We start from the raw sequence: 27,556 nt of genomic DNA, 5'->3' as shown, positions 1-27,556 counted from the left end.
AGCCAGACTGAAATCGGGCTTAATTCTATGGTCAATGTAATGGCCCTGCTGGATGTTCAGCACCTTTCCCCACCCCCAGCTCTTCACCTGCTCCCCTCTCTACCTGTAACACCACCCTCTGGCCCAGCTTTTGTCTTCCTTTTGTCTGTTGTCCCTCAGTTTTTCCTCTGCCTTTCAAGCACAGTTTTCCCCATCCACTTGATGTTCTATACTCCCTGTTGTATCTTGTCCTTACTGAGGTTGTAAGCTTTCTGGGGCAGACACTGTCTTACTTTATTGTGTTTGTATGGCACCCAGCACAATGAGGTAACAATCCTGAGTGGAACCTTTGGGCACCACTGTAACAGAGAAGTACTTTAATAATAATAATTATAATACATTCTCCTTCAAAATTGTTATTTATTAGAGCTAGATTATGTCTGTAAATAATGTGTCATGAAAATATTTATCCTGATTTCAATCAAAAGCACGGGTTGGCAGATGGAATAGCTTCCAACTCTGGTATTTGCAAAATGTTCTTCTTTTGACTGCAGTGATGCAACACTTAGGCATGAAGGTCCTTGCTTTGCACATTACATTATTACTTCTCTTTCCCTGCATTGCATTGTCTCTTTAGGGGTTATCCTGCTACTTCTGGATAAGCTGCGAAAGATGAAATGGGAGCAGATGTGGAGACTCACTGCTGAAAGAGAGTTAATGAGCATGCTGTCAACCTCACTGGCTGACCAGGTGGGTTGAGCAGGCAGTTTTGAAGACCTGGTACAAACATTGCTCCTTGGATTGGGGTTGGGGAGGGAGAGAGGAAGGAAGGTAGATAGGTAGGTGTCCTGCCGTTCTCTTAAACAGATAGAACTCATTGCCATGTCTTTCTGGAGAAATTTCTGAATGTGGGAGATAGAGATTTATCCATAAGACTCCTATTTACAGACTGAAATTTTTACCTCTGATGCACAGATGCTTTTTAAAGGGACACAGTTGAAGACTTTTTCTTTTTTATAGCCTTTCTTTAGCCTTTCATTCTTTCTTTGAAAGACTCCAGACTTTTGAAGCTTGAAAAAACTGTTTCTTTCTCTACTGCTTTCGTTATTTTCATTTTGACAAATGATGATTTTGATTCTGTCAGTCTCTGGATACTTCTGTTGCCTGCATCGCTGCTGAATATGAGCATCTCACAAACATTAATGTATTTATCCTCACAATACCCCTGTTAAGTGAGGAGGGATTACTGTCCCCATTTACTGATGGGGAACTCAGGCCCGGAGAAACTAAGGAGCTGATCCAAGGCCCACTGAAGTCTATTAAAAGACTCCCACTGATTTCAGTGGCCTTTGAGTCAGATCATAAGTGACTTGCCCAAAATCACATGGAGAACACATAGCAGAGGTGGGAATTGAACCGAGATCCCTGGATTCTTACTCTAGCACAGGGGTCGGCAACCTAAGGCATGCGTGCCAAAGATGGCACATGAGCCGATTTTTAATGGCACGCTGCTGCCTGCCGGGTCCCAGCCACCAGCCCCGCTCAGCCCGCTGCCAAATCCAGGCCGGGACCCGGGAGGCAGCAGTGTGCCGTTAAAAATCCTGCCCGGCCCGGCTCGCTCTTCTTCACCCCACCCGCCCACCATTCTCTCCTTGCAGGGCAGGCAAGCTCCTCCCTCCCCCACCTCTTCCCCCAGCGTGCTGGGTTCCTGCCCCTCTTCCTCTCCCTCCCTGCCGCCGACCAGCTGATGGCCCTTATGGGGGAGGGGGAGAAGCAGAGCCTCAGCGCGCTTGCTGCTCCAGGGAGGAGGCGGAGAAGAGGTGGGGATGGGGTCCTGGGGAAGGGGGGTGGAATCAGGGCATATCCCCTCCAACCCCCTGCCATGAGCTGCTCCTGGCAAGGGGCTGGGAGCACCCCCACGACCAGCCCACCCCCCCAGCCCTCTACCTGACCCCTGCACCTCCCCACACACCCCAGCCCTCTGCCCTGATCCCTGCACCTCGCATACACCCCAGTCCTCTGCCCTGACCCCTGCACCTCCCCACACACCCCAGCCCTCTGCCCTGATCCCTGCACCCACCACACACTCCACCCCTCTGCCCTGACCCTGCACGCCCTGACTCCAGCACCCCCCCACACACACCCAGCCCTCTGCCCTGACCCCTGCACCTCCCCACGACCCCAGCCTTGACTCCAGCACCCCCATACTCCTTTCCCTGACTCCTGCACCCCCCTCACATGCCCCAGCTCTCTGCCCTGACTCCTGCACCCCCTCACACATCCCCAGCCCCCTGCCCTGACTCTTGCAGCCCCCACACATACCCAGCCCCCCCACACGCCATGTCCTGACTCTTGCACCCCCACATTCCCATCCTCACCCTGAGCACCAAATGGGAGCTCCTGCACCCCCTGTCCCCCCCTCACATTCCGACCTGTACCTCTCATAACAAATGGGAGCTGTCCAGGTAAGCACTCCACCCCCAAACCTCCTGCTCCAACCCTGAGCCCCCTCCCTCATTCTAGCTCCTGGCCAGACCCTACACCCCAACCCCCAGCCTGCTCCTTCACCCCCAGCCCTGTGCTCAGTGCACTCCCACCCTCAGCTCAGTGCAGAGAGAGGAAGAGAATGGGCTAGAATCAGGGAGAAGGTAGGTATCCACTCTATATGGGCGGGGCTGGGATCCCAGACCAGCAGTGGGCTGAGCGGGGCCAGCGGCCAGGACCCTGGCTGGCAGGAGCCAGCGGACAGAACCCCAGACGGGCAGCGGGCTGAGCCGCTCAGCCCACTGCTGGTCTGGGGTCCTGGCCGCCGGCCCCACTCAGCCTGCTGCTGGTCTGGGGTTCTGGCTGCCGGCCCCTTGCCAGCCGGGGTCCTGATCGCAGGCCCCGCTCAGTCCACTGCCAGCCTAGGTGAACGGAACCCCAGGCTGGCAGCGGGCTAAGCGGGCCAGCAACGTAAGATCAGCATTTTAATTTAATTTTAAATGAAGCTTCTTAAACATTTTGAAAACCCTTGTTTACTTTACATACGACAATAGTTTAGTTATATAATATATAGACTTATAGAGAGAGACCTTTTAAAAAACGTTAAGATGTATTACTGGCATGCGAAACCTTAAATTAAAGTGAATAAATGAAGACTCAGCACACCACTTCTGAAAGGTTGCCGACTCCTGCTCTAGTATCTTAAGCACAAAGACCATTTTTCCCCTCCCACTGCATGACTTCATAAGAGCAGATCATAGTGGCACTTACACTGTAAACTGTTTTGTAGCCCTGTCTCACATGTGTTTTCTGTGAAACACTTAGAGCACTTGCGAGCAATATAAAATAATAACTAATACTCCTACTGGTAGTTCATCATAAGGGACAGTAACTGCCAGGATCACTCTTCTTTCTTTTATTGAAAATTGATGCTGTACTTAGGAACAGCAGGCAGTTCACCATCTGCCACATAGTACTCCCCATGATGGAGAAAAAACAGTTTTGGCCCATGGTACAAAATACTTGTTTTGAAAACCCAGGTGCAGTCTGCTAGCATTGCGCATGAAAAAGAGTCTGTTTTCCTTTAGTTCAGACCTACAAGTTGGCCCTTGGGGTTCCAGCACCTTTAAGCAAAGCAGAATTGTGAAGCTAGGTTTGCAGAGCTGACAGCTTAATGTAATAACTCCCTATTCTCCCTCTCACTTGCTCTCTGAGCAAAGGACTGAAGAGAGTCAGTTCAGAGAGATGTGATTGATCATCTGTCTGCTGAAATGATGTACCTGATTGTTTTTCTGTTTTTGTCTGCCAGGATATCTTCAATGCAGTCATCAAGCAGAACCCGTTCCTTGTCTACCAGCTTCCATGTTTCTGGAATGTGCAGCTGTCTGACCACACCCGTTCTGAACAGTGCTACAGGGATGTGTCTGACCTAAAGGTATGTTTAGGTGCAGCTGCAACCCAGTGACTTGGATCTTGTGTTTTGGGAGATAAAATGGAAGTTCCCACAGTGGCAGGGAGATGAAGCATAAGGGATGGCCTGTGTGCATTCTTTGGGCAGTAAATGCTGAGAGAACAAATGTGCTTTTGTTTTGGTCTGCATGTTTGTAATCGTGAAAATGGAAGATGGATAACACTGCCTAGAGCTAGGCTGGGTGCAGACAGATGCTGCACCGCCTCCTTACCCACACACACTACGTCTCTGCCAGTGTTCTTAAGCTTGACCTGCAGCACTCACTGCTGTTTCAGTACTTTACTACTCCTGAACAGGGAATGATATCACCCTTGTATTCTGAGCATGCTGCAAGAGTTTTTAAATAGAATTGTTTGATATGGAGAGTTTCACAAAGAGGAGCGGAAGGATGGTGTAACCCTGCACTGAACTGTCTCCTCAGCAGGGGAGGTGGGGGGGGGGGGAAGGGTGAACTAGATGAACTCTTGACCTCCTCTTTGGGCCCACATTTCTTTGTTTCTATGGTGTATGGGGGACCAAATCCTAAGGACATTAGGCAGTTCTTACTCAGCATTTACCAGCTCTTTTTTCTGGCAAACTCCTACTGACTTCGCTAAGACTTCCCCTGAGTAAGGACTGAGTAGAAACCAAGTAAGGATAACAGGATATAGCACAAAAAAAGTAATGCTACAATATCAATCGAATACTCAGTAACACATTTTTCACTGTGATGAAATAGAGCATAGAAGAGGAAATCGATAGGTGACTTCACTGTGGGGAGATTGATGCTGTTGCAATCGATGCAGCAGGGATCCATTTAGTGGGTCTAGTGGTAGGGTGACCAGATATCCCGTTTTTAAAGGGACAGTCCCGAATTTAAGCCCTCCTGCAGGTGTCCAGACTTTTTCTTAAAAATTAGTAAAATGTCCCGTATTTTCTGTCTCCCCCGCCATCAGTACTGGCAGGTCCTGGTGCTGGCCAGATTCCTGGTTGCCAGCTGCCCGCCCAGCAACGGTGAGTGGGGCAGGGGGGTCCAGTGGCCAATGATAGGGGTGGGTGTGCAAGGCCAGCCACTCCCCCTGCTGGTCCGTCAGCGCAGCCCCCACCACGTGCCAGCTCTCAGCCAGCAGGGCCCTGTACCCGTCCCGTTTCCAACCGGCACTGGCTGCGCACTTTGATCTGTGATGGCTGGTAAGTGCAGGCAGGTGCCAGGCAGCGACTGATTATGTGTCACCTTTACTGCCCACCCATCGGCCTTTTATGTGCTCCCCCTCTCACTGGTCCTCTCCCTGCTTTGCCCCTTCACACCCCGAGCCCCGCTTCTCCTCCATATCCCGCCCCCCCCTTTCCCCCCGGTTGGAGTGCTCAGCTCACCAACAGCCTGGCTGGCAGGCGCCTTCCTGTCCCCACTGGCTCTTGATGGGCCAGCACCCAGGGAAAGCCCAAGACCCTCTGGCCCAGGGCGTTGGCCAGGAGGAGCCGAGCCCTGCATGTGCCAAAGCCCCACAAAGCACTGTCACAGGGAAGCCTCTCCACCCCTCAGCTAAGCTCTGGAGTGGTGGGGGTGGGGAGCAATATCCAGCCTGTTCACACCCTGGCCCTGCAGGCTCCACATCAGCTTTCTGGGCAGGGGCTTAGCACCCTCTTCACCCGCCCACCCTGCTCTGGGTCCGGCCCCGAGGGAGAGTGGGGCTGCTCTGTACCCTAGGCACCTTCCCCTGCTGAGCCACCTCTCTGGTCAGGTTTGTTGAAGCCCCTGCAGTCAGGTTCCCTGGGGTCTGGTGCATAATGCATCCTTAGGGCTTAATCCAGTGGTGGGCAACCTGCAGCCCGCAGGCCGCATGCGGGGCCCATCAGGGTAATCGGACTGCTGGCCGCGAGACATTTTATTTACGCTGACCGTCCACAGGCACAGCCCCCCGCAGCTTCCAGTGGCCAGGGTTCGCTGTTCCCGGCCAATGGGAACTGTGGGAAGCAGTGTGCCGCAGGGGCGTGCTGGCCGCTGCTTCCCACAGCTCCCACTGGCCAGGAACAGTGAACCGCGGCCACTGGAAGCTCCGGGGGGGCCGTGCCTGCGGATGGTCAATGTCAGCAAAATGTCTCGTGGCCCACAATCAGATTACCCTGATGGGCCGCAGGTTTCCCACCACTGGCTTAATCCCTTCCTGCCCGCGCTGTAGCCAGGGGACAGGAGGCGGCTGGGTTATCTCGGTGGCCAGCAGCAGCCTGGAGATGTTAGCTGCCTTTCAACACTGTGCAGGCAGGAAGGGACAAGCTGATTCCAGCCACAGGGAAAAGGGGGTACTGGGGGGCAGGGAAGATGAGCTCTGCAAAGACACAGGCCAGGTCATCCCTTCCCTCCCTCCTCCTCTCCTGCAGCTGGAAGCACCTCACATCCCTTTCCTCCCCCATAGACAGTGCCAAAAGGCTGCTGCTGGCCACATTCTGGCGTGAACCCTGGCAGAAATCTGTTGGGGGGGGAACATGACCCCATGAGTAGTCCCACCAGCGTCAGTTGTACTTACAAGCATAGGCGTTGTGTGACTGCTATATTTGGGGAGGGGGGCGAAGCACGCACGTGTGCACATGCATGCATACACATGTGAACGCTGAAACCAGTCCCCTTGGCTCACTGGCTCTCTCCCCCCACCTTGAGGGTACTTGGGCTGCCGGTGCTGGGGGGCAGATATGCTGGCTTAACTGGGGAGCCCCAGCTGCTGCTGGCCAACACTCCAGCACCAGCTGCTGCAGTGATGTCAATGCTCTGGTGCTGCTGGGACCGCCTCCCTGCAGGGGCTGCTGCCACCACCAAGGGGACACCACTTGCCAGGCTCTTGCTTCCCCCCATCCCATCCCTTTCTCTTCCACACACCCTCCTTCCCCTAGCACCATCTTGCCCGGCCCCCCCGCGGGCACTTACCATTGTACAGGAAACAGGCAGGCACTAGGACCAAGGAGGCAGTGTCCAACTGCCAAGGCAGCGACCCAAGCCCAGGGGAACAGCTGCTCCGTCCCACCGCCTTCTCCGCTCCCCTTGAACTGAAACATGCCAGGGAGGGTGTGGGGAAGGAGGCGGAGCGTGGGAAGGTCAGAGCCCCCCTCCCGGGCAGGCCAAGCAAAGCAAGCCCTGCAGGGCAGCTTAGCATTTGCAGAAATGCAGGGGGGGAGTGTCACGAGACCCCATGTGAAACCCCCTTCCTCATACCTTGCCTCTGTTTGGGGAGGAGGCAATACCCTCCCCGCACCTGCCCCCAAACTATGCCCATGCTTAGAAGCCTAAAATCAGGTATGATCTTAAGTACTTTACTAAATCAGGGGCATAAATCTTTGTTGAGTTATTGGGTCAGTGCCTCAGCTTATATAGATAAGCATAGCTCCATTGACTTCTGTGAAGCTGAGGAACTGATCCATAATGTGAGACCATAGGATTGGAGTTATTTTATTTTATTTTTGTGAGCATTTTTTAATTTGTTGATTAGCATTATGGCATTTAGTGAGATTCTAGTTTCTAACACAATGCGAGCTGTGTCAGTATGTGGTCTTTACATGAACTGTGCAGCAGACATATTTAACACACGTTTGAAGGCATATTTTTTAAATCTGTAAATTAGTCAGTTTCCATGACATTTGATATAAATGGTACAACACCATATTTTGGCACATCCTGAATTTCATGGTGAATAAGACTGGAGTAAAGAATAAGGTAGTAGAGGCCTCCAGGGGAGAGAGAAAGATGAATTATAAAGTTGGTGCTGGAGGATTAAGAAGGATGTCTTGGGGAAAAAGGAAATACTGGAAGAGATTTAAATTCCAGACTAAAGCTGGTCCAGGCTTTAGTATTATTCGAGTCAAATGAAACTGCATTTTTTCCCATCAAGCAGAAAATATACCAGTTTAATTCCATCTGGTCTCAAAGTCCATAGGATTTGAGGATTTGTCATCATTACATACAACATTATGTAAAATAAACTTAGGGACGCTTCATAGTTAGCTGCTATTCAAGTATTCTGCCGCTCTGTTCACAGCCCTGAATAATGGAAGCACAATGTGGTCAGCATGCTTTATGAAGGTGTAGGAAGCTCTTGCATATATCCTGTCAACTGCATAGAATTCTAATCATTCTTTTTCTCTGTGCATTTTCCTCCTAAATTGCCTTAATATCTTCTTTAGCAATTTTTATTCTTTTAAATTGGAGAGGCCCAGATTTTTGGTGGCTGTTGAAATTAGCTATCCCAATTTATACCAGCTGAGGATCCGGCTCAAAATGTTCAATGTGAGCCATTCTTACAGAAGTCGTAAGAGGGGCACAGTACATCAGGCAAAAAGTGCTGAAGCACTGCTACTCACACTGTATAGATAATAGCTTATTATGCTGGAGGTACATATATACTCAGTGGTGCTGATATCAGTGGGGCTCAGCCTGCATGCAGAGTTTCTTGCTGGATGGGAACCTATGTTTGCTTTTCCCTTTTGGCAAAAGGTGTGTTCTTGTCTGTGAAGAAATGTCAGTTACTGTGGTCTGGCAAAGATAGGGTTGCCACGTTTCTAATTGCTGGTAACTGGACCCCCGAGCCCTGCCCCTCCCAGCCTCTTCCTCCAAGGCTCCAAGTCTTCCTCTGAGGACCCACCCCCTTCTCTGCCTCTTCCCCTCAAGGCCCTGCCCCTGTCGCTCACTCCTCTTCCCCCCTCCCAGTGTCACTCGCTGGATCGTCTCCACTTCCCTCCCACCCCAGATGGGCTCCCTCTGCTCCTGGGCTGGGATGGAAGCTGCTGCAGTCTGACAAGGGAACCTGCCTGCAGGTAGGAGGCAGCCCCAGCTGAGCAGGAGTTGGTGCGGGTTAATGACCCAGCACCTCCCCCCACCCCGCGGTAATGAGACTTTTGGTGTCCGGTCAGCACATCTGACCGGACACTGCTAGGTCCCCTTTTCAGCCGGAAAGTCCGGTCCAAAACCGGGTACCTGGCAACCATAGGCAAAGACCAAATGGCAACAGAGATCCTATGAAAGAAAGTAAACAATTGTTATGTCTCTGACAATGAATTGTGACCTTAATGAATGAGTCAAGCATGAGAAGAAGGTTGATTGTCAATGATTCAATTTCTGTTTACACACAAGGATTCTGGTAAGTCAGTCATGGTAAAAAGACCCAGGGAATTTGCTAAATTATTATTTGCAGTGTTGTTGCAGTCATGTTGATCCTAAGATAAGAGAGAAACAAAGTAGATATGATAAAATCTTTTATTGGACCAACTTGTGGAAGATACATAGCTTTCAAACTGCACAGAGTTCTTCAGGTCTGGGGAAAGAAATCAGAGTGTCTGAGCTAAATACAAGTTGTGACAGATAGTTGAGCATAAGGAGTAACATGTAGCAGGTCATTTTAGATGGAGTGGGTAATAAGGGTTAAATTGTTATGCAAAAGGGGTTTGAAGTGGACCATTAACTGTCAACAGGCAGGTGTGTATTACAAATTGTTGTAATGATCCATGAAAGGAGTTTCTCTGTTAAGTCCATGGATACAATCAAATCCTTACCCAGACAACTCCAAGAGAAACTCTACAACCTCATTCCCCATCAAGCCACCCCAGGGACCTTCTACATGCACCCCAAGATACACAAACAAGGGAACCCAGGCAGATCCATCATATCTGGCCTCGTCGTTCTTACTGAAGGAATATCAGAACCCATAGAAACCATCCTGTGAAGGAGCAGAGAGACTGCAGCCTAGCACAGCAGGGGTTAAAGAACACCTGTGGGTTCAGCTAGTCCCACCCCGTTATACCTGCAGCCAGTGCCAGGCCTGGAGGAGGGAGAAAAGAAGAGAGCCTGGTTCAGTCAGCGGTTGACTAGCAGGGCCATGCGCCAAACTAAAAGGACTTGCATAGGGAGCAGTCCAGGAAAACAGGCCCTGAACGCCCCCTTGTGGTTGGGAGAAAGATCCATCTCCCCTGCTTAGGGATTGAGCAACACAGGACTCTGGGCCAGGACCTGTGGGAGAAGGGGAGGGTCAGGTCCTCCTACAGCCAGTGGCTTAGCTAAGGGGGAGAGCGGGGAAGCGGCCGCTCCCCCACTGAGCACAAGTGGCGCCTTGTCAATTTCTTGGCACCTTCTAAATTTTCCCCTGTTGAGGGAACAGGGGGAGCGATCCAAATAAAGGGTGCCACCCGCTGCGACACTTTTACTCACCCGGCAGCGCTCCGGGTCTTTGGTGGCACCTCAGTGGCGGGACCTTAAGTGCCGCCGAAGACACCCGGAGCGAGTGAGGGCTGGCCGCCGGAGCGCCATTGGGTGAGTAAAAGTGCTGCAGCGGGTGGCGCATTTTTTTTTGGATCGCTCCCCCTGTTCCCTCCACCTGGCTACGTGGCTGCCTACAGCCCCCCGAACCAACGATCTAGCCACTAGCTTGCCTGGCCACTGAGGGTCCTATCGCACATCCTTACATGATTCGCCACATAAAGTGCCAGCTTCCTCCAAGAGACTAGCAATTTGCTTTGCAAACTCCACAACATTAACAACCTCCCCCAGAATCCCATCCTTGCCACTATGGATGTCACCTCCCTATACACCAACATTCCTCACCATGACGGCACTGGTTCCTGCCTCAAATACCTACAAGAGAATGGACAACACTCAGCTATCCACACAAAACACAGCACCAAACTCATCCATTTCATCCTCAACCACCACAACTTCACATTTAACAACAAACACTTTCTCCAATGTGGGAATAGCCATGGGTACTAAGGTAGCTCCCAATAGACCAGCCTCTTCATGAGCCATCTCAAGGAAGAATTTCTGAAAAATGCACCACAAAATCAACAATATACCTGAGATACATCAATGATATTTTCATCCTCTGGACAGAAGACCTAAACTCTCTCAGAGATTTCCACCACAATTTCAACAATCAAACTCTCTGTAGAACACTCCAACCCCAGCATCAACTTCCTGGACACTACAACTAAATTCAACATTAGAATGCTACAAATGACTGTATTGAAGAAACTCACTGATCACCACTCTTGCCTCCACAGATGCAGCACCCACCCCAGACACATCAAGAAATCTGTTATCTACAGCCAGGCACTCAGATACCACAGAATTTGCTCTGAAGAGAAAGTTTGCAGTACACACACCTAAGTGCACTTAAATCTGCCTTCACTAAACAAGGACACTTCACCAGAGAAGTAGATCACATCATGGAAAAGGCCACTCCAATATCACGGGAGAATCTGCTTCAATAAAGAAAAAAATAGTACTGACTATACACCCTTAGTTATCATCTAACACCTCACATTAATGTGCAGCATGTTAGTATGCTTTAGGAGAAAGCACCGGTAGAACACATTATCCCACCATGTAGACAAGCCTTAAGAAAGTACGCAGAGATACAGTGTTCTGCTGGAGGGTATGACTATGTGCTCTAAACGTCAAGTTTGAAATATTGAGTCTCCCTGGAGCAAATGATGCAACTTGGAGCAACTTGAAACCTAGGAAAGGTTGCACAGAACTTTGTCTTTAACTGAGTTCCATGCAGTTAACTGTGTGAATTTTCAGGCCAGACCTTAAAAACTGCAGCTCTGATGTCTGTGTGGATGTTAGAGCCAGGGTTGTAAGAGTAGGAGTTTGTGCTTGCATCATTATGCTACATATCCTTCCTCCACTGCTGTATAGCATTTTCTGCTATCTTCCATCTCAAAGTTAAATTTATTTTCATGGTGTGCCAAGTGTATAATAGGCCAAGTGCTTTGGGACGAAAGACGTGGTATAAAGGTAAACTATCATTACAATGTACTCTGCTTCACTTGAGCATAATATATTTGGTTGTATTCCAGGGAACTGATTGAGCCTAATTTCAGTGAGTGGTAAAGGCTGCTGATTAAGTGGGATGGTATTAGTAGAAATTTAGATAGTGCCAAGTTGCTTAATGGTGATTAATCAGGAGTTAAATAGGTGTGGAATTCTAAGATCAGATCTTTTAGGACATAAATTGCTAAATAAAGATTAAGAGGTATATTTTCCTTAATTCTGAGGAGGCCTTAGTCAAGGATACCCATGTTTATGTGGTGTCTAACCAAGCAGTTCCAGTGGTTTACATACTCTAGCTGCAGGGTTTTTTTCCACACCAGCAGAGCTTCAAAGTCCTGGAAATTGAACCTCTCTCTTTTCACAATTTCTTTTAAAATGCTAGGAAATTAAAAGAAAGGGGAAAAAAGAAAGCCAATACAATATTAAAGTGTGGTCCAGTCCTGGAAAAGGGGCACTGCAAAAATGACATTTTTGGGTTCTACATTCATTGTCTCTTTCTAATCTCCAGTTCAGATTTGCTCAGCTTTCACGTAAAGACTTATTTTTCATTTCTAAGTGCCCTATCCACCAATTCATCCTTAAACTCTTAACAGTCAAACTGAGTTGTTACCATATCATGCATCATCCCCAGTAACAAAGGTTCTCATAGCCCCTTTATGGCTTCAGCTATATCTATTCAACTCTATCATCTTCATATTATTCCCTCAGTGATGCCTGTTCCAACCCATGTAAGGTTACACTGGTATCTTTGGGCTGTAGAATCTGTGCTGTTGGTGATGGTGCACAAGATGGAAACAATCCAGCTTCAGTCTGAGCCCATGGTGAATTTGTGGGCTTGGCACTTAAAAAAAACATACAGTATTGTCTTCTGTGTATATTAGGAATTGATGCTGGTGGTTAAGATGCTCAGTGCTTTGTGAAGCTTGCTATCCTTTTGTATTTTCAGGTATTTCAGGGAGTTTCATTAATTACGCTCCTTTTTAAAATAGCCCCTCACCTTTAATAGATCTGTTTTGTGCTTTTTCTAGTGTCCTTGACTTGGTTACATTGTTTCTTTCTGTCCTCTGACCAGTTGAAATCTGCTTGTCCTTCTTGATAAAAATTCAAGTTTTGTGGATGGTAATCAATTCCATTCATCTTTCTGAGCTCACTCCATGCAACCTTGACATCTGTACACATACAGAATCTTGACACACATTTCAAATCTGATTAGATCATTACCACCAGATCCTTGACACTTACCAGCTTTTGGAGACGCAATAACTTTTCAGTTGCAGCAGCAAGGAGATTCAGAGTTGACATCTACAGTTGTCTAGATTTGACATCATCACCCACATAGTAGAATAGAAGCATCAGGACACTAGTATTCTGCTGCAATGTGACATAGTATGTGATGATGGGAAAGCCCTGTGGGGAAGGGAGCCAGTCCTATACACAGAAATTTAGTTTATTCTCATTAACGATTTGCATGGTTCAGATCCCCAAGATGAGGATTTGAGGTGCTCAGGCAGGAGACACAATATATGGGGAATGCAGAAAGGAAATCATCCTGACTGTGGGAGTAGCACAGAAAAGATTTAATTGGTAGGCATTTTTCTTGCACTTTTCTAGTCGCTCTGTTCTTGGATCTCATCCTAAAGCAGTCCAAGTTATCAGCAGGTGAACAATTCGCATTCCATGCCTGTTTGACAAAACTGTTAGAACCCTTTAAAACTGTTTAGCAGCCCCTTAGATTTCCTTCAGTCCCTTGTTTGTAGTGTTATATTTGTCTGGTTCCCCTGAGGTAGGATTCAGACTAGTTTTTTGCAGTGCCCTCTGCTGCAGTTAAACACAATGGGATTAAACCAATAAAGCCCTTTTTAAAGCAGGGAGTCTTCAAGATCGTCTTTTGTTGGAGTAAATCTTTTATGGCTTTCAATCTGTTTTAGATCCCAGCAGTACTGGTTAAAGCTCCCATTGTTTCTATACAATATGCACTTCTCATTGCATACCATAGAGGATGTTATTTCAGAGTTAAACTAGACTCTGAGTATATAGAAAGAGGCAAAACAACACCAACAAAAAGCAACACTGCCTAAGAATAATTCTTAGAGCAATATCTTTGCTCCAAGTGGTCTCCCCGGATCATACAGTATGTAGATAATTCGTTATTTTTATTTGAAGTATTTCTTTAATTGGAAAAAGTGATTTGCTTATTTCTAAAGGTGATCTTATTTTTCACAACTTGAATTTACATCACAGCATATTTGCTCCTCTGAAACTTTGATTGGTATATCAATGGCCATGGAAGGAATAAAGGTTTCCATATCAGAAAAGAGAGTTGTTAGAACAATGTTTATAGTGCAGAGATGCAGCAGCCACTACTAGGTTAGCAGTTGGCACCCACTGAAGTCTGTTGCAGCCGACTATGAGGGATATCTCGCCTTCATGCCATTACTTTAATGGATACACAGGACCTCCAGAAATCCCCATCTGGAAGTACTCCCAAAAGGGGGAGGAGGGTTAATCCCTTTGGAAGTCACAGAAAAAAATTGAATACAAAGCTTTCATGTTTATGGCTAAAATACAACCTCCATAAAATGAAATAATTCCTGCAAGCCACTTCTGGCTCCACTCTTGCTGTTTTCTTTGGGCTTTATTCTCAGTTACGCTGACAGAGTGGTGTGAAATGGCCTTAACATAAATGTGAATCAGACCCTTTATGTCTGGGGCACAGTTAAAGCTAGGCCAGCAAGGGAGTCATCACCCTCTAGTAATGGCTAAATACCTGCTGGCACTTGGAGTTAAACTGTGTTGCCATGCAACACAACAAAATTCAGCCAAGTTCACATGAAGCTAAAGTGACCATCGGTCCCGTTTTGGACAGGACAGTCCCTTTTCTAAGCCCTGTCCCAGCCATCCCAACATTTTTTTTTCAAAAGTGGGCTTTTGTTCCCTTTTCTTTTGCCGACTTGATCAGTTGGCAAGAACAATGGGACAAATGCCCATTTTTGTCAAAAAAAGTGGGGAATGGTATGGAGGAACATGTGTGTGGGGGTGAGCAGAGATGCCAGCCCGCACAGGGGGGAGGTAGGGCTGGGTGGGGGCAAGGAGGCAGCATTCCAGCATGTAGGGAGCTGGCAGGGTCCAGTGACTGGCAACAGCCTCACTTGGGGGAGGGAGGTGAGCTCAGGTGAGCGGCTGGGGGTGTCCCGTTTTCTCTTTGGGAAATATGGTTACCTTACATGAAGTATTGTTAGCTAATGCATCTGTTTGGATCAGGTTCAGTCTGTTTGGAGGGGCAAAGGGGTGAATAAAGAGAAACAAATATTAATTTGAGGATCTTTCTCTTTAATTCCCAATGAGTGAAGAGGCTGTCTGACACTAGACAGAGAATAATTTTCATCAGCTGAGACTGTCACTAGGAAATCCCAGACCAAATTTTATAGCCACAGCTTTTTCTCCATCAGACTTCTCCCCTCACCAACATCTATAACATAACTCGTCCGTGACTCCAGCCCTGCCAACATGCATGCAGTGTTGCATCACAAAGTGTAAGGAGACACATACACATATACATGCAATACATTGTATGGAAGATATAAAAAGCATAGAATCTGTACAGTACATGCCATGACTTATGGACTACACCACAAAACCTTCCCAGTGAAAAGGCAGAAAGAGGGAAGGATATTTTTGCAAAGAGGGAAGGATATTAAAGATGTATAAAGGCTGCATGCTGACAACAGGATTGTTCCCTTTTTGTTTTCCCGACCAGGTGATTCACTGGAACTCGCCAAAGAAGCTGCGAGTGAAAAACAAGCACGTGGAGTTTTTCCGCAACCTCTACCTGACATTCCTAGAGTACGATGGGAACCTGCTGAGGCGGGAGCTCTTTGGCTGCCCCAGTGAGGCAGATGTCAACAGTGAAAATGTAAGTGGGAAGCCTGAGGGTGCCTTAACACAGAGACAATGCAGATGATTGGAAGGCTGGTTTGTGGTTAAGGGACTGGGCTGGGACTCAGGAAATGTGGGTGCAGTTCCCTGCAGTTCCCGTAACATCATATCTGAACGTACGTTGTTCATTCTCGATCTGCTCTAGTTTCTGTCAGTAAAATGGGGGTGATAATTCTGCCTTTCTCCCACTCTTTGGCTGCCTTTTCTATTTAGGGTGGGATTGTGAAAAGTTTCTAAGAGATTTAGAAGCACAAGTTAAAAATCAACGGGACTGGTGCTCAAAACTCCATTCGGCACTTTTGACAATCCCACCCTTTGGACTAAAATCTCTGAGCCAAAGAACTGTCTCTTACAATGTGTTTGTACAGTGCCCAGCACAGTGGGGCCCTGGTGTCAGGTGGAGCCACTAGGTGTTTCTGTAATGCAAATAATGAAGAAGAAATGAAAACATCAAGAATGCTGGATTTGAAAGTCAAAAATCTACCTTTTATATGTCTACTGCACGGTATACAATGAGTTAACCCATAAATGTACAATTGTGCTGTGAGACTACAGGAGGCTTCTGTCACAATTCAGAGTAACTGCCCCTGTATTGCTCTTCTGTGGTCCAATAATGGCAATACTCTAGGCTTTCAAACCGTTACCTCTCTTGGGTGGAGACCCATGTCTCTCTCCCTCCTGACCAGGGCTTTTTCAGGCTGCACAGCTCCCTGCCTCTGCTATGAGTTCCCCAGCAAGTTAGACTGCCTAAACAGGCCTGCTTTGCTTTCCCCTCAGCGGTTATAAACAGCATAATTGCCCAGAGATGTAAGTTATCACACAGCCCTTCATAAACAAGCACATTTATTCTTAAGATAAGAGCATAACAGAGACAACATATTGAAAACAATACAAGAACCTACGTGCATGCTAATAAGCTTACCATAGATCACCCCAACTCCAACCAAGAATCTGGAAGGAGTCAGTCCCTCAAACTCCACCAGGGTTTTTTTCTGTGCTTACAAGTTCGTAACCACCTTGGCTCAGCACTCTCATGAATCTGTGAGTCACACATTTATACCACCTGGCCTCTGATCTTGTCCTCATGTAACAGGTGACCAGCGCAGACAAAGGTTCCCTCCTCAGGGCGAAGCTTCAAAAGTCTGAGTTCTTGCATAACCAGAAGGCATTTGCATACACCTCCCCCTAGAGATTTCCTAAGAAAGCCTGTCAAGGTTCCTTCCCCACTCTGAACTCTAGGGTACAGATGTGGGGACCTGCATGAAAACCCTCTAATCCTATTTTTACCAACTTAGGTTAAAACTTCCCCAAGATACAAACTATTTTACCTTTTGCCCGTGGACTTTTTTGCTGCCACCACCAAACCTCTAACAGATATATAACCAGGAAAGAGCCCGCTTGGAAACGGCTTACCCCCCAAAATCCTCCCCAAACCCTACACCCCCTTTCCTTGGGAAGGCTTGATAAAAATCCTCACCAATTTGCATAGGTGAACACAGACCCAAACCCTTGGATCTTAAAAACAATGAAAAAGCAATCAGGTTCTTAAAAGAAGAATTTTAATTGAAGAAAAAAATAAAAGAATCACCTCTGTAAAATCAGGATAGTAAATACCTTACAGGGTAATCAGATTCAAAACATAGAGAATCCCTCTAGGCAAAACCTTAAGTTACAAAAAGAGGACTATACATTCCATTCAGCACAGCTATTTTATCAGCCATTTAAACAAAACAGAATCTAATGCATATCTAGCTAGATTACTTACTAAATTCTATGACTCCATTCCTTTTTCTCAAAAAGAAAAGGAGTACTTGTGGCACCTTGGAGACTAACAAATTTATTTGAGCATAAGCTTTCGTGAGCTACAGCTCACTTCATCGGATGCATTCAGTGGAAAACGCATCTGAATGCATTCGATAAAGTGAGCTGTAGCTCACAAAAGCTTATGCTGAAATAAATTTGTTAGTCTCCAAGGTGCCACAAGTACTCCTTTTCTTTTTGCAAATACAGACTAACATGGCTGCTACCCTGATTCCTTTTTCTGTTCCCGGCAAAAGCATCACACAGACAGAGCGAGCCTTTGTTTCTCCCCCCTCCAGCTTTTAAAATATCTTGTCTCCTCATTGATCATTTTGGTCAGGTGCCAGCAAGGTTATCCTAGCTTCTTAACCCTTTACAGGTGAGAGGGTTTTTCCTCTGGCCAGGAGGGATTTTAAAGGTGTTTACCCTTTCCTTTATATTTATGACACGCTCCCTAAATCACAGCTAGGGTGAAACGCTAGCTGTGATTTCTTCCTGGAGCTCTAGGAGAAAACAGAGTTAATAAGACACATGCACCTCTAAATATACTAGTAAGTATATAAAGACTAGCAATATTTTCCACATCTCAAGGACGATTTTAACCAGTTGATTCTGGGAAACTTTCACGGGAGAATGCATCAGCCACTTTGTTAGAAGCTCCTGAGATGTGTTGGATGTCGAAATCAAAATCTTGGAGAGCTAAACTCCACCGAATAAGTTTTTTGTTATTTCCCGTGGCGGTATGAAGCCACTGTAGCGCAACATGGTCGGTTTGCAGGTGGAACGCCGTCCCCAAACATATGGCCGTAGCTTTTCCAGAGCGTAGACAATGGTGTAACATTCTTTTTCACTGACTGACCAGTTGCTTTCGCTCTCAGACAACTTCTTGCTGAGAAACGCTACAGGGTCGAATTCTTGATCCGGTCCTTCCTTCATTAAAACTGCTCCCACACTACGATCGGATGCATCTGTGCTTACTAGGAACGGTTTGTCAAAGTCTGGGGCCCTTAGTACAGGGACAGACATGAGTGTCACTTTAAGCTGGTTAAAGGCCTTCTTACACACTTCGGTCCACTGAACGGCATTTGGCTGTTTCTTTTTGGTTAGGTCTGTCAGTGGGGCGGCGATTTGGCTATATTGCGGTACTAATCGCCTGTAATAACCAGCCAAGCCTAAGAAGGATTGAATCTGTTTTTGACTTTGGGACAGGCCACTTTTGGATAGCATCCACTTTGGCCTGTAGGGGGTTGATAGTTCCTTGACCCACCTGCTGTCCAAGGTAAGTCGCTCTGTTTAGGCCTATTTGACTCTTCTTAGCCTAAACAGCTGGTCCTGCCTCCCTTATGCGCTCAAAGACTTTTTGTAGATGTTCCAGGTGTTCTGCCCGGGAATCTGAAAATATGGTCACATTGTCAAGGTAGGTGACTGCATATTCTCCTAATCCAGCTAGGAGACCATCTACAAGTCTTTGGAAGGTGGCGGGTGCATTCCGCAGCCCGAAAGGGAGTACATTAAATTCATACAGCCCGATGTGTAGTGAAGGCTGACCTTTCCTTGGCGGATTCATCTAGCGGTACCTGCCAGTACCCCTTGGTTAAGTACCCCTGGGTCCGTCCCAGTTTCTCTAGTAGTTCATCTGTGCGTGGCATTGGATAGTTGTCTAGGTGAGTTACAGCATTTAGCTTACGGTCATCCACGCAAAAATGTATCTCCCCATCTGGTTTGGGAACTAGAAGCACTGGAGATGCCCATGGACTGCCAGAGGGGTGGATTACACCCATCTGTAACATATCCTGGATCTCCCGTCCTATAGCAGTTTTAGCTTGAGGAGACACACGGTAAGGTTGGACTTTAATTGGGTCAGCATTAGCTGTGTCAATGGAGTGGTATGCCCGTTCAGTCAGTCCTGGGGTGGCTGAGAACGTTGACGTGTAGCTAGTGCACAGCTCCTTGATCTGCTGTCGCTGCATACGCCCAAGGGTCATGGAGAGGTTCACCTCTTCCACGCCACCAGCACTTTTCCCTTCGTAGTAGACGCCTTCAGGCCACTCAGCGTCATCTCCTCCCTGGGCTGTAAACTGACAAACCTTTAATTCTCTGGAATAAAATGGCTTTAGAGAATTAATATGGTACACCTTAGGCTTTCGGTTTGAGGTGGGGAATGCTATGAGATAATTAACAGCTCCCAGGCGCTCCTGGACCATGAATGGCCCTTCCCACGACGCTTCCATTTTATGGGCCTGGAGCGCCTTTAAGACCATGACCTTGTCCCCTACTTTGAAGGAACGCTCTCTGGCATGTTTATCATACCAGGCTTTTTGCTCTTTTTGAGCATCCTGTAGGTTTTCTTTAGCAAGGGCTAGAGAGGTTCGGAGGGTGTTTTGTAGGTTGGTTACAAGGTCCAGAATGTTAGTTCCTGGAGAAGGTGTAAATCCCTTCCATTGCTGTTTCACCAACTGTAATGGCCCCTTAACCTTGCGGTCATATACAAGTTCAAATGGTGAAAACCCTAAATTGGGATGTGGTACAGCTCTGTAGGCAAAGAGCAACTGCTGCAACACTAGGTCCCAATCATTGGAGTGTTCATTTACGAATTTACATATCATGGCCCCCAAAGTTCCATTAAACTTCTCCACCATGCCATTTGTTTGATGGTGGTAAGGAGTGGCAACCAAGTGATTTACCCCATGAGCTTCCCAAAGGCTTTCCATAGTTCCTGCCAGGAAATTAGTTCCTGCATCTGTGAGGATGTGGGAGGGCCAACCTACCCTGGCAAAAATGTCTGCTAGTGCCTGGCACACACTTTTAGCCCTGGTGTTGCTTAGATCTACTGCTTCCAGCCATCGGATGGCAAAGTCAGTATGTACTGCTTTCCTCTGGGTGTCTTTTTCAGAAAATGACCCAGAATAACCACAGCTACTTGCTGAAATGGAACTTCAATGATGGGGAGTGGCTGGAGAGGGACTTTGACCTGGTCTTGGGGTTTTCCCACTTTTTGGCATACCTCACAAGACCGGACATAGGTAGAAACATCCTTGCCCATTCCCTCCCAGTGGAATGACCTCCCCAACTGGTCTTTGGTCCTGTTCACCCCAGCATGGCCATTAGGATGATCGTGGGCTAAGCTCAAGAGCTTGACCCGGTACTTAGTTGGAACTACCAACTCTCTCTGAGGATGCCAGTCTTCCTGGTGTCCACCAGAAAGTTTCCTTGTATAAAAGTCCTCTTTCTGCAACAAACCTGGATCGATTAGAAGAGCTGAGAGGTGGTGGGTTGCTCCGTGCCACCGTACAAGCTCTCTGGAGACTTTCATCTACTTCCTGTTCAGCCTGGAACTGTTCCCTTGATGCTGGAGACATCAGTTCCCCACTGGATTGTGGACCTATGCTTGGTCCCTCTGGAAGCGATGTAGGGGATGGGGATATTTCCGTTGACTGTGAACTGCTCTCCGCTGGTGCACTATATTGGGGTTCAGGCTCTGGCTGAGCCTCTTGTGTAGGGTTATCGGTTGCTGCTGGTTCAGGTTCGGTGGGGCCCTCTGGTGTTGGGGTTGCAAGTACTGGATTCAGTGCTGGCAATGGGTCTGCTGCTAGTTGTTCTGCCGGTTCCGGTTCTGGGACTGGCTCTGTCTGGGTCTCTGGGACTGGATCCACTACTGCTGATGCAGACATTGGCCTGGGGTCTGGGTCCATCACCTCTGACAGGGTCCTGGTAGAACTTTACAGAACAGAGTTAGGCATGACAGCTTGTTTAGCCGGGCTGCGGGTGACCATTCCCACCTTCTTGGCTAGCTTCACCTGATTGGCCAAGTCTTCCCCCAACAGCATGGGGATGGGATAATCATCATAGACTGCAAAAGTCCACATTCCTGACCAGCCCTTGTACTGGACAGGCAACTTGGCTGTAGGCAAATTGAAAGAGTTGGACTTGAAGGGTTGAATCGTCACTTGGATCTCTGGGTTGATTAAATTGGGGTCCACTAGGGAAGCATGGATAGCCGACACTTGTGCTCTGGTGTCCCTCCACGCGGTGACCTTCTTCCCGCCCACACTCACAGTTTCCCTACCTGCATGAAAACCCCCTAAGCTTATTTTTACCAGCTTAGGTTAAAACTTCCCCAAGGTACAAACTATTTTACTTTTTGCCCATGGACTTTTTTGCTGCCACCACCAAGTGTCTAACAGATATATAACCAGTTGGAAACGTCTTTTCTCCCCAAAATCCTCCCCAAACCCTACACCCCCTTTCCTTGGGAAAGCTTGATAAAAATCCTCACCAATTTGCATAGGTGAACACAGACCCAAACCCTTGGATCTTAAGAACAATGAAAAAGCAATCAGGTTCTTAAAAGAAGAATTTTAATTGAAGAAAAAAATAAAAGAATCACCTCTGTAAAATCAGGATAGTAAATACCTTACAGGGTAATCAGATTCAAAACATAGAGAATCCCTCTAGGCAAAACCTTAAGTTACAAAAAGACACAAAAATAGGAATATACATTCCATTCAGCACAGCTATTTTATCAGCCATTTAAACATAACAGAATCTAACGCATATCTAGCTAGATTACTTTCTAAATTCTAAGACTCCATTCCTTTTTCTGTTCCCGGCAAAAGCATCACACAGACAAAGCGAGCCTTTGTTTCTCCCCCACTCCAGCTTTTAAAATATCTTGTCTCCTCATTGGTCATTTTGGTCAGGTGCCAGCGAGGTTATCCTAGCTTCTTAAGCCTTTACAGGTGAGAGGGTTTTTCCTCTGGCCAGGAAGGATTTTAAAAGCGTTTACCCTTCCCTTTATATTTATTATAAAGCCAGTTAACTATAACAGTTCATTCTTTTCTGGCACATTGTTTCAAATAGATTGTGAGGTTCATAATATTTCCCAGGGTCTTCATTAGTCCTGTCTCACCCCTAGAGATATTACACACAATCCAACAATAATACATAACCATTTTGCATTTTTAATACAATGAACTCCTAAAATACTTAAACTTAATTCAAAAAGGCTTGTCCAGGATATTGCAGAAAAATACCATATCTGTCAGTATCTTTCTTTAATAACTATGTGCCCTCCCCCTTCCCCTTACCTGCACACTATAGTAGCAATGTTCTGAACAGCAGCAAAATGCTTACAAGACAAATCTGCCAGATTAAGTGACTTCTCTGAATACTGCAAGGACCTTCCAAGGGAAGCAGTGGGGGCAAAAGATCTATCTGGTTTTAAGATTCTACTCGATAAGTTTATGGAGGAGATGGTATGATGGGATAATGGGATTTTGGTAAGTAATTGATCTTTAAATATTCAGGGTAAATAGGCCAAATCCCCTGAGATGGGATATTAGATGGATGGGATCTGATTTACTATAGAAAATTCTTTCCTGGGTATCTGGCTGGTGAATCTTGCCCATGTGCTCAGGGTTTAGCTGATTGCCATATTTGGGGTCGGGAAGGAATTTTCCTCCAGAGCAGATTGGAGAGGCCCTGGAGGTTTTTTTGCCTTCCTCTGTAGCATGGGGCATGGTTGATTGGAGGGAGGCTTCTCTGCTCCTTGAAGTTTTGAACCATGATTTAAGGACTTCAATAGCTCAGACATGAGTGAGGTTTTTCATAGGAGTGGGTGGGTGACGTTCTGTGGCCTGCGCTGTGCAGGAGGTCGGACTAGATGATCAGAATGGTCCCTTCTGACCTTAGTATCTATGAATCTATTTATATACAGGGGGTGTGGATGTGGGTGTGATAACAATTTTTTTTTAAAGTTGAAGGAAGCCTTTACATATAGATGATACATGAACTTTCTGTGCAGTTCAGCCACAAGAGTCTTCTAGCCAAATATCAATTTCAGCTACACAATGTGAAAAGATAGAAACAAAAAGTAGTAGCACTTCATGGTGCTTTTTAAAGAAAAGGACAATGGTAAAATATCTGAGATACTCAATATGAAAGTCAGTAACGCAAAAACAGTACCACTTACACAATACTACCCAAGAGACGAGAAGTAGGCTTTAGTATTTTTAACACCTGACAGTGTTCCCATTTCCTCTGTGGGTAAGTCAGCCATAGGACATGCCACCAATAGTTTCTCAACTACAGCACTTCTGGATGTATATATGCTGTACAGCCAAAGGCATGGCTGTTACATGGAGTTATCATCTTACCTGCATTTGGGGAGGATAGGGAATCAAAGAAAGTTGTGAGAAATGGATAAATAGTGGTGAAGAGAGACTGGAACAGAGAAGAGAAGAAACAGCAAAGGCAAAAATAGATGTGGAGGGGAAAGGTCAAATCAGAACAGGAAAAACCTCTTCGAGAGAGAGACTTTTAGAGAATAAAATGAACTGAAAAATGTTAAAAGGTCACTGAAAGGCTGAAGAACAGAGGAATCAAAATATTGAAGGGAAAATGGAGGATATAAAAAAGGAGAGAAGGTTAAAAAATAAAACAAGGTGCACATAGTAAGATATATATTTTATATAGGCAGTTTGTCAGATGCAACATCTTGAATCTCTCTGATTTAATGGTATCTGATTTTATAAAGGTTGTATGGTATGGCAAAGCAAGCATGTATGTCACATGTGCATTTTGATGCTGCTCCTAGGACTCACACAGCACATGTGGTTCAATATGGCATTATCCCAGCATGATTCATACCTCCTTGTCATGTTTTATTGCTTAAATAAGGCTGGGGGATGGAATTATGCTAAGATGATGATACTCCTAGTGGATTAGAAGGCTTTATGTGTAGCCAGGTGCTTGTCATTGCATCTCCCTGTCCTCTGTAATACCTTGGTAAACTGATTTATTCCAGAGATTGTGTTGGTAGAGTGCAGTGAAAAATGTACATTTTGGGTGCTGAAACTGGCAGTTCAGAAAGCTTAAAATTTCACATTTTACTGAGCTTGTAGCTGCTATGTAGATACTGGTAGGTAACTGAGTAAGCAGGTACATCTGCCATGACCCTAGATTGTTTTAAGACTAGAGAGAGCTAGATGATTACTAATCCCCTGAACCCTACTTGTGATCATTTACAAGAGCAATGGCTTGTTGTGTCTTTCGTTCACTATCTGGCTTTATCAGATGCCACCCTTAAGGCCTCAATCTAATATGCTGGTTATCACAGTACTGTAATTTAATACTTGTAACGGTGATGTATTTAGTATCTTGTTTGGAATTAAGTTCAATATTTCATACACTATTCCCAGTTACACAAAGGCCCATTTCTAGCCCTCTGGCAGTGTGAAGATGATTTTAAAGATGGCCTTTAAAAGGGTGTAATTACATTTATTCCCACTGTAAGGCCCCTTTACACTGCCTTAGTTTAAATGATAATCTGCTCCTATATCTCTATCTGTGTGCAGGTAAATTAACTCATATTTTTACCTCTTTTTTCCAATAGTTTATTAAAAGACCCAGGAGGCCACACACTGAAGTGATGTGCCCCCTGGACCCTGTATTTAATAGTCTTTTCTAATAAGTAATGGCACTTCAGCTGCACCAAACAGCAGGGATGTTATGAGTCTGGAGTTTCAAGCAGTACAAGATCCACTGTGGGTTAGAAACTGTGAACGTGAAGGGGAGATGGGCAATGGGACGTACCATGCAAGTTCATCATTATGGCTGGGAGCTGGAACCTAGAATACCAGGCCCAAAAGCCAGAAGTATAACTACTGGTAAGGATACCAGAGGCTGGGAACCACTGACCTAGGCCACAGTGATCAGTGCATTGCACTGAGAAAAAGTGATAGGCATCTGTTCATGCTACTATGTATGAGCCTTCTTTCCATTTATAGCTGCTGTGTTGTCAATCTGCTGCCAGTTGCAAAGAGAGCTGATACATTTTTGATTGGAATCACACAACACATGTGGTGACAGCTTTAACTTCCTCTCAGAGCAGCATAGAACATGACTACAGTTCTCATAGCTTTGGGGCATCATGTACAGGTGAGCCCACATCCTAAATTCGGAAGAAATTCCTGTGTGTTGGTTATGGTCTTCTGTCTCTAAAACCAGCCTGCGTAACATGGCGACCGTAGCAAAGGAAACCCTGTGAAGTTACCATCACCTGGTTCATTGGCAAATGTCTGTTGTCATCTTGGTACGCAACAAGAGAGAAAGCTTTAACATTTTTGAATTAAGTCAGATTCGGATCCTCCCAGCTAGCAGGAAGAGGCTGTTTTAGCTGTGACAAGTGCACAGATGGTGGTGATTTTCAAAGAGAGAAAAGGAAAAAGCTGGCTTGCTGGACTTGGGAGCTGAGGTGGTGGAAATGTTCATTGGTTGCTGCTGCTGCTGCTGCATTGCCATGATTACAAGTTCCAGGATGAAAATGCTTGAATTAGAATATTCAGTCATTGTCTTGCTCCACTGTTCTTCCTCTTATTCTTTCCACACACAGAAATGAAGAGAGTTCCTTGAATCAAAGGATCTTTCATTTCCCTTAGTACAACTGACAGCACAGCAAATGATATTTGAGGGTCTAGCCCAGTTCCCACAATGGGGATGAAGGGGGCACAATGCTGGAATAGAAGGGATGACTGCTGGTCAGAAATGATGCAAATTATCAGAGCTCCTTGCCAAGTCTATAGAGGAACAGCTGGAGGTCATTTGGAGGAGCTGACCATACTATGCTTGCAGTGGAGCCAGTGCCATCAGTCCCTTTTGTTTTCTTTTGGGCGCTAAAAGAAAAACCAGAGTGAACATGTTCTCCTGCACTGATTTGTGATGTATCACTACCCTTCCCTTCATGCAATATGTGGATGGGAAGTTAAGATCGGAGCCTAAGCATACTGGAAAGGCTTCCATTGACTTCACTGGGCTTTGGGTTGGGCCCTTAGTCACTCGGTACCACTTGTTTCATGCTCTTTTCCATGTCTGCCTGACCCCCCCCCCTTTTTTTAATGCAAAAAGCAAGTTTTCAGGGAAAGCCATAAAGGCAAAGCTCACAATAATCTCTTAGTTATGAGTTTTCTCTTGCTTATAATGTTTATGTCCAGCATTTCATACTAGAGGACCTACTTGTAAAGCCTCAAATACTTGAGCAGTATGTTTAATGTCCTAATGTGACTCCATAGCTAAGGCTATAATATCCACTATGAGCCTGATTTTGGCACACGGACACAGAGGCTCAACCTTTACACAATCCCATAAAAGCTCCTTTCTGCAGACAATTTTTCACAAGGAGTCCCTGCCAAAGGGGGATTTTTTTTCTTCTTAAGCTTGAGATGCAATGAGACAACCCATTTTTATGAGACTCTGGGCCTGATCCAAAGCCCAATGGGAAGACTCCCATTGATTTCAGTGGGCTTTGGATGAGGCCCTTCTAAAAGAATTTCCCAAAAAGTAAAAGAAAAAAACAGCAGCACTTTTTCAAACTGTTTTATTTTTGGCCCTTCACAATGGAAACCACTCTAACTAGCCCTCTCTGAGAAGAGACTGTTTTTACCAAGTTGGAGATGTAAAGATATTAACTAGTAGCAATGACCTCTGCATGCGTTGTTATAATTTCCATCAGAGGAACTGGTGACTGTTGCAAGCCGTGCCCCACCTAATATTAGCTTTCTTAAAATATTAAATATGTCTAAAAATAAACTGGCAAGACAGCTTTCAAGCCAGACAATAGGGCCCTGATCTTATAATCAGATCGATGCAGAAAAAAACCCTGTGCCTATGCAGTACTCCACCATGGTAACAAACGTCTGCACTAATAGAAAGACTGGTGTGTAGGATTTGTCATGGTGGAGTTTTTTCCCTATAAATCAAAAGTTATTTGAGGTGGGAAATCTTGGTCTTCCCCAGCAGAATTCTTATCTGTTCATTCATCACAATTATTATTATTATACATGGGGCTGGTACTATCACCTCTGATTAAGGTTGCCCAACATTTCCCATTGTAAGACCCTGTTTTCAGTTGCTTATAACTTTGGCAAGCTTTAACTGTTTGGGCTGAAATTTTCCATGCCAGGTGTCTGCCTCAGACTGATATTTTTGGAAAATTTCAGCCAATACAATTCAGTCATTTCTGAGAACAGGCTATGGAAAAATACGTTGTTTTGTCCATGGTAAAAAGTCTGGTGACTTTTTCTTTGAGGCATCCTGCATGG

At 46.1% G+C, this 27,556-nt stretch overlaps 1 protein-coding gene across 4 annotated transcripts in view; it reads left to right on the top strand.

The window, feature by feature from the left end:
• Positions 1 to 27,556, top strand: part of LARGE1 (LARGE xylosyl- and glucuronyltransferase 1) — a 371,084-nt gene that overhangs the window by 292,807 nt on the left and 50,721 nt on the right. For all 4 annotated transcript variants that reach the window (XM_038396618.2, XM_043519916.1, XM_043519928.1 and 1 more), the window contains 3 exons: positions 617 to 729; positions 3,773 to 3,898; positions 15,481 to 15,636. In XM_038396618.2, the coding sequence (XP_038252546.1) occupies positions 617 to 729; positions 3,773 to 3,898; positions 15,481 to 15,636 (395 nt within the window). The remainder of the gene's footprint in view (positions 1 to 616; positions 730 to 3,772; positions 3,899 to 15,480; positions 15,637 to 27,556) is intronic.

The sequence above is a fragment of the Dermochelys coriacea genome, chromosome 1 (assembly GCF_009764565.3).
Source record: "Dermochelys coriacea isolate rDerCor1 chromosome 1, rDerCor1.pri.v4, whole genome shotgun sequence".
Lineage (NCBI taxonomy): Eukaryota > Metazoa > Chordata > Testudines > Dermochelyidae > Dermochelys > Dermochelys coriacea.
This window is presented reverse-complemented; position numbering and strand designations above follow the sequence as displayed.